This window comes from Sebastes fasciatus, chromosome 6 (genome assembly GCF_043250625.1).
Source record: "Sebastes fasciatus isolate fSebFas1 chromosome 6, fSebFas1.pri, whole genome shotgun sequence".
NCBI lineage: Eukaryota > Metazoa > Chordata > Actinopteri > Perciformes > Sebastidae > Sebastes > Sebastes fasciatus.
The window spans coordinates 8921310-8942181 of NC_133800.1; the positions used below are offsets into that span (position 1 = coordinate 8921310).

At 41.4% G+C, this 20872-nt stretch overlaps 3 protein-coding genes across 10 annotated transcripts in view; 2 read left to right on the forward strand and 1 right to left on the reverse strand.

The window, feature by feature from the left end:
- The first annotated feature begins 134 nt into the window (after positions 1–134).
- Positions 135–7783, forward strand: dph7 (diphthamide biosynthesis 7). 3 transcript variants are annotated; one of them, XM_074637494.1, is made up of 10 exons: positions 135–230; positions 524–698; positions 1885–2018; positions 2115–2202; positions 3367–3461; positions 3952–4112; positions 5135–5207; positions 5298–5363; positions 5528–5700; positions 6574–7783. In XM_074637494.1, the coding sequence occupies exons 2-10, from the start codon at positions 567–569 to the stop codon at positions 6981–6983; spliced, it is 1332 nt and encodes a 443-aa protein (XP_074493595.1). In that variant the 5' UTR covers positions 135–230; positions 524–566; the 3' UTR covers positions 6984–7783. The 3 variants fall into 3 exon arrangements, with proteins under 3 accessions (XP_074493595.1, XP_074493597.1, XP_074493596.1); XM_074637496.1 differs by having other exon boundaries at positions 3955–4112; XM_074637495.1 differs by lacking the exon at positions 135–230 and adding an exon at positions 246–368.
- Positions 7784–7951: 168 nt separating this feature from the next.
- mrpl41 (mitochondrial ribosomal protein L41) lies at positions 7952–9860 on the reverse strand. The gene is made up of 2 exons (XM_074637497.1): positions 9730–9860; positions 7952–8596 (listed from the first exon to the last, which is right to left on the reverse strand). The coding sequence occupies exons 1-2, from the start codon at positions 9812–9814 to the stop codon at positions 8151–8153; spliced, it is 531 nt and encodes a 176-aa protein (XP_074493598.1). The 5' UTR covers positions 9815–9860; the 3' UTR covers positions 7952–8150.
- Positions 9861–11466: 1606 nt separating this feature from the next.
- Positions 11467–20872, forward strand: part of pnpla7b (patatin-like phospholipase domain containing 7b) — a 29654-nt gene continuing 20248 nt past the window's right edge. For 2 of the 6 annotated variants that reach the window (XM_074637498.1, XM_074637503.1), the window contains exons 1-11: positions 11570–11711; positions 12398–12443; positions 12808–12882; positions 15254–15344; positions 15809–15888; positions 16456–16550; positions 17280–17420; positions 18946–19105; positions 19307–19387; positions 19772–19900; positions 20438–20518. In XM_074637498.1, the coding sequence (XP_074493599.1) occupies positions 12402–12443; positions 12808–12882; positions 15254–15344; positions 15809–15888; positions 16456–16550; positions 17280–17420; positions 18946–19105; positions 19307–19387; positions 19772–19900; positions 20438–20518 (975 nt within the window). In that variant the 5' untranslated portion in view covers positions 11570–11711; positions 12398–12401. Of the gene's footprint in view, positions 11540–11569; positions 11720–12188; positions 12295–12375; positions 12444–12807; positions 12883–15253; positions 15345–15808; positions 15889–16455; positions 16551–17279; positions 17421–18945; positions 19106–19306; positions 19388–19771; positions 19901–20437; positions 20519–20872 lie in introns of those variants that run through there. The other 4 variants (XM_074637501.1, XM_074637502.1, XM_074637499.1 and 1 more) reach the window with 4 other exon arrangements.

A 20872-nucleotide genomic window follows, 5' to 3' on the forward strand; every position in this document is an offset into this window, starting at 1 on the left:
TCAATAAAACAAACAAACAAATAAAAACCAATTAGTAAAAATATATTTCAATATCAAAGGATAAATGTAAAAAAAAACAAAAAAACAAAACATGAAGTTGCTATCTCTGCAACCATATAACAACAATGAGTACCAACAAATTGTTGTTTTTGCAGTGGTGCCTGAATGCACCCTTACGTCCGGATGACGTAACGACGCACAGAGTCGTCGGGTCGGGGACTGACACACATGTGAGTGTTTGTTGATAATGATTTGTTCTGTGGATATTCACTATTAAACACATGTTAACTTAACTTTGGGACATGTTATTCACCTTGTTGAATATCTCTTCACCAGCTGAAGTGTCTAACTGTTGACAGTTTACCGCAGTGAGTTAATAATAGCTTGCTAAACAGATTATTTAGCTCAGGTAGCCGACCGGAAGCTAGCTGGATATGTGTTAGTGTCTAACCTACTAAACTACATGACAGACTTTCCTGAACTTACTTTTGATTTTTACAGTGGAAACGTAATATCATTTCAGTTCTTGCACCGGGCACAGTTAACGTTATGCAAAGCAGGAGGTCATGGCTTGGAAGTCGAAGAGTCGCAACCTACAGGTGTTTGACACGGAGCTGAGTGCTGACACGGTGGAGTGGTGTCCTGTTCCGTCCAGCCACGACGTCCTGGCCTGCGGGACATATCAGCTACAGAAAGGGGTGAGATCACATACAGAACAGTCCTAACTGTCCCGGGACACCCCGTTAGTCTACCTGTCTTATGGGCAGGACCTCATACTAACCAGCACTGAGCTACCTGACCTGTTTTCATAGCATTACTGTCAGGTGTTCATTCTCTGTAAACACTGAAGCTTGTCATTGACATAGTAAAACACATTGACAACATGCTATAGGGTTCCCTTATAGTGCCTACACAACTAATAACAGTACTTGGATCAGCAATATTACTCCTATTTAATACATAGTGCATTTGTTCTCATCACATCCCAGCCAACATTTGTAAGTGGGGTCCATGTGGGTAGTAAATGGGCTGAAAATGGGCCCTATATGGGATTGTCCGTGGGTTCCATAATGGCCCCATGCCAATTGCCCTTGTTGGTTTCATGCAGGAGTACACCGGGTGTTATATGGGCCAAATCTGGGCAACATAAACCAAAACCCATTTCGGCCCCAGGTTTAAGATCTATGTGCAAACTACATGGGGACTACATGGCCTGAAATATGGGTTGTAAGTGGGTTTGTCCACAGTTTCCATGTTGACCCCATGCACTAATTTTGCAGTAGTGACCCAACTAAGGCCCACGTGGGGAGCCCATGTGGGACCAACTTAGTTGACCCAAGTGGGCGTCATTTGTGTTGCCCATTCTGAGCCCATGCACTAATTTCCCATTAGTGACCCACTTAGAACCCACATGGGGAGCCCATGTGGGACCTACTTAGTTGATCCAAGTGGGCCTCAGATAAGATGCCCATTTTGGGCCCATACCTACTTGGTACCCAGGTACCCCCGAGCATAACCCATGTGGGGCCCACATAACCATGTTGGCTGGGATGGGTTACAATTTTTTACTCTGAATTAATATGGATGTAAACATTCTCAAATTACAAAGTCAACACTTTCACCTCATACTCATTGTTTCATTTCAATTCAAGTTGGAGTACAGAGCCAACACCCCCCAAAAAAAACAACAGTTAAATAAATTAATTGTGAATATTTTGCCAAGCCTGTCTTGTAAAGTTATAATGATTATTATATGATCAATTGTGCAGCCTGAGTTCTTTGTGACTTTAATGCAGCAGTAAGAGGTACATATTGGGGCTACAGTAGCTCCTGTTAGTGTCTGACTGTTGATTGATGATGTCCCTTTTACATTCTTCCTGTAAGCCAGGGGAAGAGGATGCAACCCCAATCCGGACTGGTCGTTTGTACCTTTTTGAATTTCGGCGAGAGGGATCGACGAGCCCTCCTCTCACTGAGCTACAGCGCATGGACACAGCGGCTATTTTAGATTTGAAATGGTAAGAAATCAGGTTGGACCAGCAGTGTGGCTTTTTTTGTTTTGTTTTTGTCATTGTCTGCTTCTCTTCTTGTTGATTCCTTTTGCATGTTCTCAGGTGCCATGTGCCAGTGTCAGGGAAGGCAGTGCTGGGAATGGCAGCTGCCACTGGAGAGCTGCAGCTGTACACTCTGTCAGACGCTCAGGTGAGAAATTTGGCATCAGAAGAATGTACACGTTTGTGTACAGAATCGGTATGTAAGGATTTGACAGGACACAGGATCGGTGAATATATACATCAGCCTCTGAGATCAAAACCGGTTGAAAGCAGCCTTTTCTACCACAATATTAAGTCCAAATGTGCCATTTTCTTTTAAGCAGAGAACATAATTCTAACCAAACTAAGTTATAATATTGCTTAATGTGGCATTGTCTGTGAGCAAAGAATGCATACAAGGTACAACATGTGAATGCTTATGTTTGTACTGTATATCAAATAGCACTGTTAGTTTTTTTTTGTTGCTTTCTGATTTCTTTTTCCAATTATGCAACTTGTAAAGCACAATGAACTGCCACTGTGTATGGAATGTGCTAGAGGCAAATTACCGTGTCTTACATTGCCTTTAAGAAATGGCTAAACACCAAAATGGTCAGTGGAGGGCAACATACCCTTTTTCTGTGCTGCGTAGAAGTGTTTACCAGATTTATCAGATAATCACAACCATATGTGTTTCTGTGTTTAAGCTTGTAGATTTTAAAGCAGAGTTTGCTCCTTTAGGCCAACCTGTTGTCACACTCGAGTGCCCTTGTATCTTATTAAAACTGACCATACGCACAGTGGTGGCCAAGAAGACCTGGAACACCTTACAACAGATACACAATATAATATGCGGTCTAATACAACATACCTGCGATGAATAAGATAATAAACATAATCCTTGTGAAGCTTATATCATTGATTTTGTTTGAGTGTCATTTTTAATTGCTATTTTTCCAGCTGTAGTCTGTGGTTTGTACTGGACTGCATTATGTTCTTGATGAACAAACGGCATATCACATACTACTGTTCAATAAAACACATGACCCAGTGTCAACAACATCTCAACTTTATAAGCTTGCACAGCTGTTGTACTAAGTTACTGTACACATAGCCCCTTCAGTCTGTTTAGAGAGGAGGACACGCTGAAGTGAACCGCAGTATTCGTTCAGAAGACCACAGAAATGCTGAAGCTGCTTAGTTCACTGTTGATGTAAAATGATGTGTTTGGGTAGTGACGCGTGTGTTTACCTGTTATTATGTATTCTAAGACTTGGTGTGACTCTAGTTGTTGATGTGGTACTCTGCACTCATGAATGTTTGTATCCAGTAGGAAGGCGGCCGTAGACTGCACTCTCTGTGCAGTTTGGAGGTGGGAGCAGAGCGACTGGCCCTGTCTTTAGACTGGTCCACTGGAAGAATGGACAGGTAACAAACTGAGCATGGACACAGAGCCCGAGCACCTGCAGCTGTGTCAACAGTTAATTGCATATTTTGTATGAAAATCCCTGTCTAGTGTTGCCAAAACAGGGCAGTTTTCTGTCCTATTGGGCTACTTTTTATTTATTTGGGTGGGTGATAAAACATTTTATTTGGGAAGGTAAAGGAAGTGATAATTTGGGCTGCTTTTTGTATCATGTAGGCGGTTTCCATTAACAAAAAGTTTGGCTATATACCAATAAATCGGCACCTTCTCTCGTCCAAGTATGATTCAGATTAATTCAGTAGCTCAGCTGAACACACATGATAACTGATGACCGTCAAAACCAAATGTTGATTCAGTTTAGTATTTATAATAAATAATAATAATTTATTTATTATCATTTTTTAATCAACTTTTATGCCAGTTGATTTTGCCTCTGGTGGAGCTACTTTTTGGAAACACTGGTCATGTCAAACGTCCCCCTGTTTGTCTCAGCAGCAGTGATGTGCGGGTGGTGTGCAGTGACTCTGCAGGCTGCGTCAGTGTGCTCTCCCTGGCTGAAGGCGCTCTGACGACTCTGTCACAGTGGAAGGCCCATGACTTTGAGGCCTGGATCTCAGCCTTCTCCTACTGGGACACACAGCTGCTTTACTCTGGTAACACTCCTCTAAATCATTATCTGTCATCTACTGGAAGTAATACACCTACTATGGATAAGTACCCCATACATCCCCACTTCGAAACACCCAAACTATGCCTTTAACATCAAAATGGAAACATAATAGAAATAATCATGTTGATTTTCACCCAAGAATATTCTCAGAATCTTTAGTATGAAAAAGTGGTAACATTACAGTGTAAAAATACCCAATTACAAGTAAAAGTCCTACCTTACAAGTTTTACTAAAGTATAAGTACGTAAGTATGATCAGCAAAAGTTACTAATCAGTATCACACTAAAAGTACTTCGTATGCTGCATGTCTCCTTTTAAAGTGTTATATGATTAATTATTTTCTATTATTCTTGTTGATGTGGTAATGTGTAATCAGCGTGTGTTTTTATGCCTCCATGGAGGCATTATGTTTTCGGGTTGTCCGTCCGCCGTACGCACATACGTCCGACCCATTCTTGTGATGACGTGATGATTTCTCAGGAACGCCTGGAGGGAATTTCTTCAAATTTGGCACAAACGTCCACACACACAAGTACGAACTGATTCGATTTTGGTGGTTAAAGGTCTAAAGGTCACAGCTACTTCACGTCCGTTCCATTCTGATGGTTTCTCAGAACGCCTTCACCGATGTCTTCAAATTTGGCACAAACATCCAGTTGGACTCAAGGATGAACTGATTAGAATTTGGTGGTCAAAGGTCACTGTGACCTCACAAAACACGTTTTTGGCCAGAACTCAAGAATTCATAAGCTTATCATGACAATATCACACAAATGTCTAACAGTATAAAACAATGAAGTGCTGACATTTTGGACAGACATAGATGTAAACTGCAACTTGACTTGTTGGCTGAAGCATACCACCGCGAGATGATAATTCTAGTTGGTGGATAAGAGAGCTCGTTTTAACTGCTATATCTCTTTTTATTGATCATTTCTGTATGCTTGTACTGTATATGCATTTACTCCTTTTCCTCTATGTGTGTTTGTGTCATTCCTCAACAGGTGGTGATGATTGCAAACTTAAAGGCTGGGATCTCAGGGTTGGTCCCTCCTGCCCCACATTCACTAGTAAAAAGTGAGTACTGATGTTAGTGTCAACAGCATTCATTTGGTCAGCCCGTTGAGACAAAGTACATCGACAATTTCTGGTCTGTTCTCTTGAAAGGCACTCAATGGGTGTGTGCAGTATACACAGCAACCCACATCGGGAACACATCCTGGCTACAGGCAGGTAAATATCCCAATAAACTCTCTATGGTAACTTGACATTGTGTGAGTATTACCTTTTTATACTACCACTGCTTCCTTTCTCTTCGGTCTTCCTGTCCTAAACTGTCACTCTTTCAGTCATATTATTTTCTGAAAGTCTTGTGTCCTGGTCTTCTCTTTCTGCAGCTATGACGAGCAGGTTTTGCTGTGGGATGGCAGGAACATGCGGCAGCCTCTCAGTGAGAGTCCTGTGGGCGGTGGAGTGTGGAGGCTGAAGTGGCATCCGACCAATCAGCACCTGCTGCTCGCAGCCTGCATGCACAATGACTTCCACATCCTTCATTGCCAGCAGAGCCTAGGTGAGTATGAAGGAGAAAATACTTGATCTGGATTGTTACTACTTTGTTTTTCTTTTTTCTCTTTTATGGTAGTTTAGTCATTCAGTTAACTTAAAAGGTAACTTGGTATTTTTCAACCTGGACCCTATTTTCCCATGTTTTTGTGTCAAAATGACTAATGGGGACAACAATTCTTGAAATTAGTCCAGTATTGAGGGGGAACGCTGTAACTGGCAGCCGCGAAACGAGCTGCGAGGGCAAATGAGCAGCGTCAATGTAACGTTAACGTTCACTTAAAGTGCTTGTTTTTGCCACTGACAGGCTCAGATTGTTATAAGCTACCTGGCTGGCACTCACATTTCCACCATGCGAGTGCCAGTGTGGAAGCGATCAGTGTGATTGCTGTAAACATATCAATATTGCGGTGACCCTCGTAATGCTGACGATTGCACTGGCACTGCGAGGACTATGTGAATGGAAGAATTAGGAGGGAGCGAGTGTTCCTCATCCACAAACTCCTCGATTTCTGAGTCAGAAAAATTCTCTTGATCAGTAGGATCATTTCTATGTTGAAACATTCATTAGGTGCTTTGAATTAACCATTTATGGTACAATGAGGGCGGAGTATGAGGCTGATCCACCTGTGCACATTTCCAAGTTGATTTTGAGATTTATAAAAGGAAATTACGCACTGGCAGGCGTACGCACGGTTTTATAAATCTGAATATTTTTAAGTGTACATACATTTCCTCATTTGTATATATGTAAATATTTAGTGTGGATCCAGTATGTACTGTTAATTATAACTGAGACCCCAGGTCAACTCAAAAGTGAGCAATTTATGTTTCTGCCATAAAAGTCTTAAACCATCAATGTTTTCCTGTCACTGTCCAGAGGGCAGTGGAGGAGCGTGTCCCGTCGTAGCTTCCTATATCCTCCACAACTCCCTGGCGTACGGAGCTGACTGGTCCCGGCTGGCCCTGGAGGAACCGGCTCCCTGCTCCCCCGTTGCTGCAGAACCAAAAGAAAGCCTCACAGAGAGTGGAAGACACTTGAGAATTCAGTATGAATCTCCCACCGCCAGCTTTGACACTTCCTTGGAGGATGATGCAGGACGATACATCCCAGAGGGTATTGCAGCGCCCCCCGTCACCTCTGGTGCAGGCCCTGCTTTCAACTCTAATGAGGACGCCCCATCACTGACCTGTCTGCTGGCAAGCTGCTCCTTCTATGACCATATGCTCCATGTGTGGCGCTGGGACTGGACTCCAGAGGAGGCTCAACAGGAATCAGAGCAATGTTGACCAGGCTGGAGCACTGGCTGCATTTTACACTATAAGAATTATTTTCTATCAAATGATAACATTTACCGAAGTAAAGCAGAATGTACAGCCCAACTATAACATCGGCATTATATACTGTGATTCAATTCACCGTCTTCAAGATAAGTCCCCACACTTATCACAGAATATGCAATTAGGAAAACCCTATATTTTCGTAATTGATTTTTATAAACTTGTATTTAAACAATATCCTTACTGTATGTCCTGTAGCAGAACGATCAATAGCACCATTCACCCACATAACTTGCCTTTTATTAAAGCTTTTTTAGGCACTTTGTGATTGTGTTAAGGAAAATTGTTCACAAAAACACCTTGCTTGAAGACAGCACCAATTGTATTACTGTAGGTACCCATGCAGTATGTGTGAATGTGATTGATTTTATTGGTCCTCAAAGGGAAATTCTCTTCATTTGCACCCCTCTGCCTTTTAAGGAAATTGTGCTCTTGCATTCAGTTAAGCATTAATGACATTTTGGCAGGGTTGATGCTTGATAAGTTGTGATTTTAGCCCAGAGAGGCTGGTTGAAGGCGTGTATTAAGACTCCCTTGTATTGAATCTGATCTAGATGAACCCCTTTTTGCTTTTATGCAAGTGTTATACCAGCATCTGTGCTGCTCCCTAGAAATCTGAGGCTGTGATCTTCACCATATGATGATTTTGGAAAATTGATCACAGTTGTTTATCAACATTTGTAAATGCCACTTCAACTGCTGGTTACATTCAGTACACTTTCTGACCAATAAAGTTACATTGTCAAGTTCTGGGTTCACTGTGCATATCTTAACTTTGGACACAGAGTGAAAATGTCTTTCTCCTCTGTATAAGACAATGTCAAGAATAACTATCAATAGCCTCAGGACAGTCCTCTCCATGTTATGTTCTTGTTTGTTCAACAGATCTTTACAATGACTAAGGCACAACTCTGCAGTATGGATCATAACCCTTTAAGTTTTTATTTTGCCGGATGATCAAATAACAGAAAAGTCAACCACGTGTAGGAAATAGATTTTTTTAAACATAATATACAGTCCCATTTGTGAAGATGTCGCATCAGTTAGTCTGCAGCTTTCAGTCTAATCAGCAGTCTGTGTCTTTCTTTGTCAATACATCACACTGTGAGTGCATCTTTAACGCACATAGTTCTTGGGATACAGCTTGAAGAGCTTCCCCTCCTGTGTGGGATTGAATCCATATTTCTCCAGCTGTTCTTTGCTGAAAGTGCCTTCTTCAAAATCTCTCTTGATCTGAGGGGCCACAACTTCAGCAAACACGCTTTGTGCCGTGACTGGAGGCTCTGTTCCCTGAGGAGAGCGATACGATACGTAGGGTTTAAGTTGGAATCCCTCCAAGTTAGGCACCACAAACTCAGGAATCATGGTCCGTATGGACAGAAACTTTGAGCTGGAGAGCTTCAGTCCAGTGGGCCTTGCGCCCCTGCCTTTATTATGAGTCCTTGATCCACGCTTGCTGGTGAACTCAGACATCCTGTCCGCTCCTCTTACCAGACCCCTCATCAATGTGGACAACACACCCATGGTGTCACCGCGTTTCCTCCTTCCAGGGCAGAGAAAACCTGCCGAGAATACATTATTGTTTTACACATGTAAAGTCATTCTAGGCAAGGCAGCTTTATTTGTATTGCACATTTCAGCAACAGGGCAATTCAAGGCGCTTTACATAAACATTCAAGAACATTAAGACAAAGTGCAAAAGAACATTATGACATAATTAAAACAGTTATAAAAACATAAACATTAAATATTAAAGAAATAAAAACAAGCTGAAAATAAAAGCTAGGATCGAAGCTAAAATAGAATATAACACAAAAGAGTAAAAGCTCTAGTGCAGTATATAAGATCATTATCTGGTTTAATAAAAGGCAGCAGCAAACAGGAACGTTTTAAGCTTTGTTTTAAATGAAGTCAGAGTTGGAGTTGGTCCTGCAGGTTTCTGGGAGCTTGTTCCAGATATCTGGTGCATAAAAACTGAACGCTGCTTCTGCATGTTTAGCTCTGACTCTGGACACTAAGCAGACCTGATCCAGATGACCTGAGAGGTCTGGATGGTTCATAACATAGCAGAAGATCAGAAATGTATTTGGGCCCTAAACCATTTAGTGCTTTGTAAACCAGCAGCAGTATTTTGAAATCAATTCTCTGAGACAGGGAGCCAGTGTAGAGACTTCAGAACTGGTCTGATATGATCCACTTTCTTGGTCTTAGTGAGGACTCTAGCAGCAGCAGGTTCTGAATCAGCTGGTGTCTGATCCATTCTTTAGGAAGACCAGTAAAGACACCGTTACTGTAGTCAAGTCGACTGAAGATAAATGCATGGACTAGTTTGTCCTGCTGAGACATCAGTCCTCTAATTCTTGCTATATTCTTCAGATGACAGAAAGCTGTCTTTGTAATTGTCTTAATATGGCTGTTAAGGGATGTTGTCTTCTAGGGAATCAAGGGAGTTTAAAGAAGCATTTCTAATTCAGCTAAATTAGAGAATAACTGGAAGGTTTGTGTTATCTAACTCATTAGCTAGCTAGATAACGACAATCTATGAGCCAGCTGATGTTGCATCGTCTGCTGCCGAGCTACACGTTAACGTTACTCAACGTGATGCATTTACACTAAAGTAGTTGTTACCGGTTAAATGTTATAATGTTTAATTAACCGTAAGTTCTTAAATTGTTATTTATTCGTCTCCTCTCACCTTGAGCCCAGTGTCGGTCCAATGTAAGCAATGTGCTCAGACTGTCTAAGGAAGCGCTCAGCGATTGGTCGAAAGCCAACACCATCCACCAATCACAATCCGAGATACTAGCACTGAACGCTCAGTGATTGGGTGACGTCAAGTAACCCAGAGTTACCTAAGATACAGATACACTCCCCTTCAAAATAAATGCTTAGTATGAGCAAAGCAAATATGTATCTAGCTAAGTTCTCTATTCATGTTCAGCTCAACCATGGATATAACTATACCTTCTATCACTAAAGAGTAAATATACACCCTGTATTCCTTTTTAAATACAGTGTAGGTCTTCATCACATACAGTGGTGGCTGGTGGAAATGTTTCTAGGTAGAGCTGTGTCACATAAAATAAGAGAAAATAAGATACTTTATTAATCCCGAAGGAAATTCTTGTGCCAGAGATTGCTGAAAAATACAACAAAATTAAAACAAGTTCAAGTGTATAAAATACAAGTGTATAAAATAAAAAAAATACAATTTCTAGCACCAGTGCCTAATAGAATAACAATTAAGTAAGATACATTTAGTAAAATGAGTAAATAAGATAAGATAAGTAAAATAAAAAAGGTAAAGTAAGCTAACAAACTGAAAAATACGTAATATTGCACATGTTGGACATTAATATTACACACAATGAAGAGTGATATTGCACATGAGAATGTAAAAAGTATTATTGCACATCTAATCAATCTCAATTGCACATCTAATCAATCTCAGCAAACATCCTGGTATGATTTAATGCAAAAAAGTGAAGGTATCAAAAACACATTACTACTTTTCAGTAAATAATCAACCATATTTTATTCCAACGGGAAGAGTAAAGAATGCTTAGAAAAACACAACAATATAACATGTACTCAGTGGTGGAAAGTAACTAAGTACATTTACTCAAGTACTATACTTAAGTACAATTTTGAGGTACTTGTACTTTACTTGATTATTTCCATGTTCTGATACTTTCTACTTCTACTCCACTACATCTCAGAGGGAAATATTGTACTTTGTACTCCACAACATTGATTTAATAACTTTAGTTACTTTACAGATTCAGATTATTAATACAAAATATAATCAACAAATAAAATGATGTATTATTATAGATTAAACTACCCAGCCAGCAGTATATAAAGTCATTAAAATGAGCTCCACCTTTACCAGCTGCAACATTAAAGTGATGAACACAGTAATGCATCAATAAGTATAATCCAATAATATACATTATTCTGCATAATGTGTACTCTTATGTTTGCTACTTCAAGTATATTCATATGCTAATATAATAATATATATATATAATAATAACACCGGACACTGAGTACAAATATAATATCAATATCATGTGCAATACTACTTTTTACATTCTCATGTGCAATATCACTCTTCATTGTGTGCCATATTAATGTCCAACATGTGCAATATTACTTATTTTCCAGTTTTTTAGCTTACTTTACCTTTTCTTTATTTTACTTATCTTATTTACTCATTTTACTAAATGTATCTTACTTAATTGTTATTCTATTAGGCACTGGTGCTAGAAATAGTACTTTTTTATTTTATACACTTGTATTTGATACACTTGAACTTGTTGTAATTTTATTTTTGAGCAATCTCTGGCACAAGAATTTCCTTCGGGCTTAATAAAGTATTTTATCTTATCTTATAAGGGTTTTATTTTGATAGGAATAACAGGAAGTTCAGCTCGTTTTAACGGACCGTCTTGACACCGTTCTTTGGGCATGTTGAGATACACACACACTTTGACACAAGAAAGGTACGTAGGATAAATTGTTTGGTTAGTTCAGGCGGAAAGAGTTAGCTGTAGCTGAAAGTTAATTAGTTTGTTAATACTTGTTGTTAGAACAGACAGTTTGTCGCTTGTATCGTTGTGTCCTGTTGTTGTGTCGGACTGCGACCACAGGAGAAGAAGAAGTGGAGTCTGAGAGAGTTAACGGTAACAAAGTTAAAGTTTATGTCAGCTAACTGTGGCATTACATATCAGCTCTGGGCTCTCTACACACTGTTAAAGTGTCAACTCTAAGTTAATATTAAACCACAGACATAGTGTGAGTTGTTTTGCTTCATCACTGTCTTTGAATCAAGCAGGAATATGATGATCTGTGTCGTCACCAAACTCCTTTAAAATATCTGACTAGTTATTATCTCTGGGTGCTTTAAACTATTCACTAGTAACTTCGACGAAAATAGGATACGACGTGAATGAATACAATCAACTTTTCAATTCGGCATTTAAATAAATCCACAGAGCATAAATAAATACATCTATTTTTGGAGTTTGGCACAAGACAGACTAAAAACATCTATTTATGAACTGAGTTTGGCACAAGAAGACAGACCAGACAGGCCAAGTCAACATTGGAAAGTAAATAAGCCACTGGACGAGCTTTCTACCATTTTTGCAGAGTTGAGTCAGCCTGTTTGGAGTAATGTTATAGCAGTGTGTAGAAGTGCAAGTGGGAGAGTGTCTGGTTACACTGAGCTTGTGACCTGTTTCTCTTGAGCCAGCAGGTGATCTTTAACCCAGATTTCTGAACCTTTTTGCACTATGACTCTGTGACTCTGTGACTCTGTGAGATCGCCTTGTTTTAGTGCTGCATTATCTATTTTTAACAGGCATGGGAGACAATGATGAAGAGGAGAGCTGCAGTATTAACCCGGTATGTCTGTTTCTCAAAACCATTCATTGCACTTCATTGTCTGAAAATAAAGTGCCATGTCCTTGTCCTTAGCTGAGGCATTTAGGCACACTGTGGTCATAACTCAGATGTCTATTTCCATGTGAAATACATGACAAATTCATTACAAATGTTCTGCAATTCTTTATATATTTCACCAGATTATTAGGCCTGTGTTGGGTAAAACAAATTGTCATTTTGCCTTCATGAAATGCTAAAGAAACAAACGATCTAGTTTATGCTTAGTCATATTTTCACCGTGTTGTCCCAATCCTTGTTCTGCTCTGATTGATGCCATGTCCAGTTGATTACACTCTCAGTGTTGTTCCTGTGTTTGATGTTTCAGATCGGGTTTCCACTCGGTAGTGAGATCAAGGCCAGGATGCAGCAGTTTGTGGAGGAAAGGACGGAGGCCAACCTGGTAACCACCAACAGTCATTTTAGTCTTAGACTCTAGTGGTTTTGTGTACATTGATATATTACATTGCATTGATTGCTGTTTTCTTCGGGGCCACTCTGCATCTGGCAGTCAGGAAAGACACTTCCACACGGCTGTGTGGGCTCTCTGCACGCAGGTAGACCACTGAGCCATAGGCTCTCTCTCTGATGCATCCACAAAGATGTGCAAGTCTGAAGTGTCCATTTCAGTGCCCACCTAGCAGCAAGGCAGTGAAATCTGAGAAAGATGCTGCAACTCGTCCTCCCACATCAGCCATGGCTGCAGTACATCCTCAGGCAGTGACGGGCCGTCTCAGTCTCTTTGTTTGTCCTACAAGTGCTGCACCAGGATCTTTGTGAAGGGGATGATAAAACTCAGGGTAGTCGTACAGGCATTGCCAGTACTCTGTATATACTTCGCATGGTGGGTTTGGGTCGGTCCAGCATACGATATCTATACCTTAAGGTGTCTGAATTGCAGAGCCAGCGGAGCCCCAGGGTGAGCTCTTATGGGTCAGTGCCTGACTTGTTGAGCCACAACTCACTGCTCTCGGATCTGGCGTCTCTCGGCAGGTGGCTGATGACCTTGGGGTGTTACTGGCTGACCAGGTGTCGGGCTTCTTCCACAGAGGGGAGGCTCTGCTGTCTACATAGAAGGACCTTTCTGTGGACACTCGAACATCCTCACCCGGCTGGCTGTGGTCAAACACAGTTTCTGCAGCGTGAAAGTGGCGCAGCTGGGGCTACATGTGGTGCCAAATGGAAGGACTTGATATGTGTGGATGCTCTGTGGTTCCTCTGTCTTCAGGTCTCGCCACAGGTAGCGAAGCCAGGGTGTGTCCTCAGGGAGGAGCCTCACCTGATGAAACATACCCCTGATATCACTGCTTACAGCAATCGGGTGTTCCCTGAAGCGCAGCAGACTGGAACTCAAGGTTGGGCCAGGCAGCAACAGCTCATTGAGGTTGTCTCCCTTATACGTGAAAGAACAATTGAAAACAATACTGTTCTTTCCGTTGTGGCTCACCATGTGGTGGGGGATGAACCAGCACTCGGCTGTTTCGCTCAGCTTCTCTTCTGGCACTTTTCCAGCTTTCCATTGGCTAACACAGCATCCTTTGATGCCTGGAGATGTAGCATGTTCTTCACCCCCAGGAGGGGAGTGGCATAACACTGGATCCCATCAATGTCTACTCGGGTGGTCTTTGCTTCCAACAGGTGGCCGGCAGAAGTGAGAAGGACATCTATCTGCCACAATCTCTCTACCCTCTGCTGAAGCTCAGCAGCAGGTGAGAGGGTGGAGATGTGCAGACACTGTTGTGCTGTTGGCTGCTGCTTGTCTTCACTGCTGCTGGTCCCCCCCGGGGGGTCCCAGACGCACAGGCTCCACTGGAGTGACGAGGTGTGAATAATCTGACCTGATCAACAATAGGGATTGTTCAGTGCCTGGAGAGGAAGGCCTTTCAAGTGCTTGTGCTTCCTCAGAGGTGCCTTCATTGGGTACGTGTGCTCGGCCAGACCCAGTTGGTCAGCACCAAATGCTCTGTGTATCTTGATGGACTTCTGTGGCTGGTCAGCAGGGGAGATGGAGAAAGACACTGCAGTGCCGTGCAGAACCCCGAAGTCCTGCCGAACATTTCTGAGGACCAGATCTTCTGGCTCAACAGTGAGCCTAAGTCTCTGCGCTGCCAATATTAGCAATCTCACACAGAAATAACGTTGCCTATGTTGTGCAGAGAACAACCAACTAATAATTGCTTAATTAAGCGCACTTTATTGATTTCATTAATGTTAATTAACAACAACAAACATCAGGTTTACTAACTGGTTGTTTGCACGCGCACAATCTTGTAATGGAAACCCAGAACGGGGCACAGCAAACACTGTTTAACTTTTTCAAAAAACAATTTAGTTACATACTCCTCAGTCTTTTCCCGCCGGCGCTCTTCTTCTAAACCTTTTCACAAACTCAATGACGACCGTCTTATTCTGCGAGTGGATATCGGCCGTCCTCTTCTGCGAGCAGGGGAGTATAGTGCGGTTCCTGCATGGCTGCTTCTCAGACAGCCAATCCTAACCTGTCGACAGGAGTCGTCCTCCATCACAGGTTTGGTCGGCGACATTGTTTGAAAATGGCTGTTTTGCATGAATAATAATTAATATGTGCGTGGAAGTGCACTGGAGCAAAAGATGTACTGGGGACACGTGAATGACTCTGGTACTTATGTTCTTGTCTTTTAGCACATAGCACGTGGATGGGTAGAATAAATGAGACGGTTCAGATATGTGTCATTTAGTTTTTATTAATGAACTGAGTATAGCTCATTTAGATGTGTTGTCTGTTTTTCTTCCAGTGGACGGCTGTGCTGATTGGAGCTGCGACAGCTGTTTCTATCGTTGGAGTTGTTGTGTTTCTCCTTTACAGAAGATACAAACTCAGATCAAGTCAGTGGCCTGCACACTGTGCACCCTGTTTCAGAGCACATATGTATCTAAAATGTTTCAGTATGTAAAGATGTTCAAAATACACCCAAATGCAGAGTTTGTGCATTAATAGGGGTTGGGTCAGAATGATGATTGTTACAATATTAGATGTTTTTTGATCATATGTCAGTGTTTCAGAGACAAACGTTCACAGTTCATACAACCATGCATTTTAAGGGTTAGGTTTAAACTGATTATTGGTTCAATAATTTTGTAGGTAGTTGATATTGTATGCAATTTTCAAAAAAGAAATCAAGAAGTCAGTGCATGGATTTGGTTATTCTCATGGATTAAAAGAGTGAAACTGCGGGGTGATTTAATCAGACAGATTTACTGCATCACTTCAATGCTAGTATGAGGGGCACAGACCGATTCATACGCTAGATTGCAAATGGTCTTACAGAGGATTGTCTGGTGTGTTTCAGAGGAGGAGGCCGGCGTTCCACACTATCGCTTCAGGAAGAGAGACAAGGTGATGTTCTACGGACGAAAGATCATGAGAAAGGTCAGTGTCTTCTTAAACATCCTACTCCGTCTCGCTGACTATCCAGATGTCTATCCAGTCTATCCATCCCCAACCTAGCAGTGTGTGCGGGTTAATACACTGTTAATACACAATACACTTTCATCCAGGAGACCGCTGTTTGTGTCCCGTTGTGTTACGTTTCACTTTCCCTTTACAATCAGCTGTCCTGTGTTCACAAAGTCAAGTCACATTTGCACTGTACAAATGTAGTAATTTTAAGCCCAACATGTTGTTTTTTCCTAAACCTAACTAAGGGGTTTTGTTGCCTAATCCTAAACAAGTGTTTTTGTTTAATTCACAACATTATGCATGTGTTTGCTGCGAGCGAAAAATGACGGCGAGGGGTCTGACAGCGTCAGCATGTGAGGAGTTGGGATGAGAACGCGTTTCGATGTTTTATCATAACAGCAAGGGCATCTTCGCTGCATCCTGGGCTTAGCGCCGCTCAAAATGATTGGCACTTTAATTATCAGAAACAGTTTGTTTGCCTTCTGTAATTCATCACTTGACTGCAAACGTCAAATCACCAAACTATTCCTGTTGCAGGTTCAGACGTTGTCCTCAGCCCCTGCCTCTAGTTCAAACTCAGCTTCCCGGCAGAGAGTGAGGAAGAGGGCCAAAGTCCTGTCTATAGCTCGCAAGTGAGTCCCTTTTTTTTTCAGCATTTGGTGTAAACAGACGATAAGCTTTGAGGGTTGAAAGTTCATTCTTCAACTTGGAAACAGTTGAAGAATGAAAGATCCGTAGAACATCACCTTGTCAAACAAGAATGAAGATTATCTTGTTTGACAAAATAATCTTAACCCAAGGTCCGCTTACTTGGACCTTGAGTTAAGATTATTTTGTCAAAGAAGATAAGATGGTATTTTAAGATACCAGGGAACAGGGAAAATACGCTATCAGAGCCAGCCACCACTAAATATTGGATCTAGCCAGCTTGAGAACTACCTTTGCAAAGGCGCACCATATTGTTCAGGCAAGACAATCAGAGCAGAGTGGGCTTTTTTCGGGAGGGGGGTCTTAAAGAGACAGGCGCTAAAACGGAGCGTTTCAGACAGAGGGTGAATACGGGTATATTGAGACAGACAGTATGCGAAAAATAATGTGTTTATTGAACATTAAATATGTAAACATGTTCTAGTAAAAACCCGAAATACAAGTATGAAAATGAGTATGATATGTTCCCTTTAAGGAGTTCAGAAAAGAGGTAAGTTGCAATTTAGATGAGAGAAACTTGGTTTAAAGTGCTGAAAAAAGATTAGTTCAGAATTTTGAGCGGAAACTTGGTTCCGAGACTTGTTCTACCAATCAAAGTGGTACAATCTTTACGGCATGAAGAATGTCTTTTTTTATATGTGTTTGTGTGTTAGGATCCTGCGCATCCGGAAGGAGCCCCCCACCCTGCAGCCCAAGGAGCCTCCTCCCTGTCTGCTGGAGGCTGACCTGACTGAGTTTGATGTGAAGAACTCCCATCTGCCCTCCGAGGTGCTGTACATGCTGAAAAATGTCAGGTAAGTAAAATGACATGCTTTGTTTCCATCTTTCCCGTGATTGAACAGGAGCACAGTTTCCATGCGGTTCCTTAGTCACATATAGAATCACAGATAATAAATCACCAGTGACGGTGTATTCAAATTTAATTTCATGTGCTGAAAAGATTAGTCAACTGACAGAGAATTGAGACTGTTTGATTATCGATTGTTTAAGTCATTTTTCAAGCAAAAATGACACAAGACACAAGTTCATCCATGTACAAAATTCAATCACGAGTTTAGTGACTTTGTTGTCTTCATTAAAACAACATGACATCATGAATCCTCTCAGCCCCGCTCTGAACAGTGCTCTAAACAGATGCACCAGTTCCTCTTCTTCCTTGGTTGCATTTCTGACGGAGTAGCTACTCGAAGGTTTGTTTTCTGCCCCCAGTGGTTGATACACTGATTTTGAACAGAACTCTGCAACCTGTATTATTAAAAACACATTTAGCAGTAACTACAGGTGTCGCCAAACCTACCAAGACTGAGATCTTAAGAAAGAATGAAATAATGAAAAATAGGAGAGGATTATATAGTTTACTTACTGTTACATTTCCCTATTAGATATGTTATATGTGATTGTATAATGTAAATATGCGATAATAACGCAAATTTGTTTTAACGCCACTAATTTCTTTAACGCATTAATGAAACTTGCAATTTTTAGGTTGTAGCGGGCTTAGTTTTAAAGCTAGAGTGAATATACTGGTAACATATGAAACTAGAAAACCTAAGGAGGGTGAAAAGAGGAGATGTCAAGCGTCAAATTACTGGGGTACAACACATGCACAGTCTGCACTCGCCGAAATTGAGCCAATAGCAACGCACGACCGCAGCTCCAGTTACACTGCACATGTGTAATACCCCATAGCTCAAGACCCGTGTTCCAGCCTCTTTCAATAAGCCTTGTAGAAAAACTAAGGAATCCATCGGTACCAATCAGGTCATACTAGCTTGTTGCGAAGGAGGTTAAATAACGCTCCGGGCTTACACACAATTTTGGCGAGCAAAAACTGTCATTGCCATTTTCAAAGGGGTCCTTTGACCTCTGACCTCAAGATATGTGAATGAAAATGGGTTCTATGGGTACCCACGAGTCTCCCCTTTACAGACATGCCCACTATATGATAATCACATGCAGTTTTGGGGCAAATCATAGTCAAGTCAGCACACTGACACACACACACTGTAGTTTGCCGTGTTATGATTTGAGCATATTTTTTATGCTAAATGCAGTACCTGTGAGGGTTTCTGGACAATATTTGCCATTGTTTTGTGTTGTTAAATGATTTCCAATAATAAATATACATACATTTGCATAAAGCAGCATATTTGCCCACTCCCATGTTGATAAGAGTATTAAATATTTGACAAATCTCCCTTTAAGGTACATTTTGAACAGATAAAAAATGTGCGATTATTTTGCGATTAAAAATATTTGAATCGATTGACTGCCCTAATATCGTACCCTATACTTTATGTGCACGTGTGTTATAACCAGGGTGCTCGGCCACTTCGAGAAGCCAGTTTTCCTGGAGCTGTGTCGTCACATGGTGCTGATCCCGCTGCATCAGGGGGAGGCGCTCTTCCGACCGGGAGACACGGATGACAGTATTTACGTGGTTCAAGATGGCCGCCTGGAGCTGTGCATCCGTGAGAGTGTAAGACCGCAGGGCTGACCACCTTCTGCTTCACAGAATATTTCACACTCGGTGATGGATTAGTACTTGTGTTCTCTGCCGGTTTTGTGCATATTGGTGGTCAGTGACGAAAACGTCAAAAGTGTTGGAACCCTTACTTGTGTTTGTTGTTGTGACTGTTCTGCTCTCATGTTGAGATGTGGTTTTGTTTTCTTCCTGCAGGATGGTACAGACGCCGTGGTGAAGGAAGTTTTACCAGGAGACAGTGTTCACAGTCTGCTCAGTATCCTGGACATCATCACTGTACGTCTTCATCCTCACACCTGTATTTCAAACAAAAAGTGAACTGTCACATTGCACATAACATACAATTAGATCTACTCTAATTTTGGTCATGAGCTGAATGCTTTGCCGGATGGAGATTTCTAGTTTACGGTATGACATGAACACTTCTAAATAATCTAATTTTTAGACTTGTTTTTAATGGAATGGTGACCTGTATTCTGGACAAATTCTTTATCTCATCATATTGTGTTTCAGTCATTCAGTATATCAGCCCTTTCTCTTATTCACTTTTTTTTAATGTCCACATTTTGTATATCTTGTACAATTTAATTCTGTTTTGTGAAGATTAGCTTTACTCACAACACCCTTCTTTCTCCACACACTGTATTATTTGTATTTCAGGGCTATCCAGCACCTTACAAAACAGTGTCTGCCAGAGCTGCGGTTCCCTCCACCATCCTGCGTCTTCCAGCTGCAGCCTTCCAGTCAGTCTTTGACAAATATCCTGAAACTCTGGTCCGTGTCATCCAGGTAAAGTGTCCACTGACAATGAGAAGTGTTTAATTCATCAAGTGAACCCTATTTACACGGGACTAGTATTACCAGGTGACCTCATGTGATTTAGAAATGACCTCCCATCTCTGTGTTTCGTGCGGCGCATTCACACAAGATAAGCGAAGTCTGTATTTTACTGTAATTTACTGACGTTATCACCCAGATGTGAGGAGCGGAGAAAACAAAACAACATTGCCAAAAAAATACGATCCCAAATGACACAGATGCATGGGACTAATATTATCACATGACTTCTGTGTTTGGTGAAATATGATAGCTAATTTGCGTTGGAATTTTTACTTGACAAATTGCGGACATGGCAGATTCGCACGGGATTAAGATCACAGACGACCTTCGCAATTATTACAAATTTCTAGAGGATCCCAGGTAATATCTGTGTGATTAGGGCTAGCAGGAGCATAATTTGCAACAGAAGCACAGGCAGCTTCCAAATATGTATCCATTCCTTTTTTTGCCATTAACAGTGCAGTCTGTATGTTCTGTCCTCTGTAGATAATCATGGTGCGTCTCCAGAGAGTGACCTTCCTTGCCTTACACAACTACCTTGGCCTGACCACTGAGCTCTTCAACACGGTACGGTTTCATTTTGCCAAACTGTGCTCCAGATTGTGGTTTGACTGATACGGACTGTGCAAACCCTCACGCTTGTCCATTACTGGTATTTTTGACCTCACACATATGTTTCTCTTTTTGTTTTATTTTCGTCCTGTTCTTTGATATGCAACACAGTCTCACAGTAGAGCCTTCCTAAGAGCATGAGTGTTTAACTGCAGGTTCCACAACAAGATACAGATACAAGACATCAAGACAATGGCTAATTTCTGCACAGGTGTACAACAAACCACACCCAATGGATGTGCAGCTCTCAGATAGCTACAAGCTGCAAGTAAAGGAGTAAATCCATTACATCTATAGTAGACCAAGGAA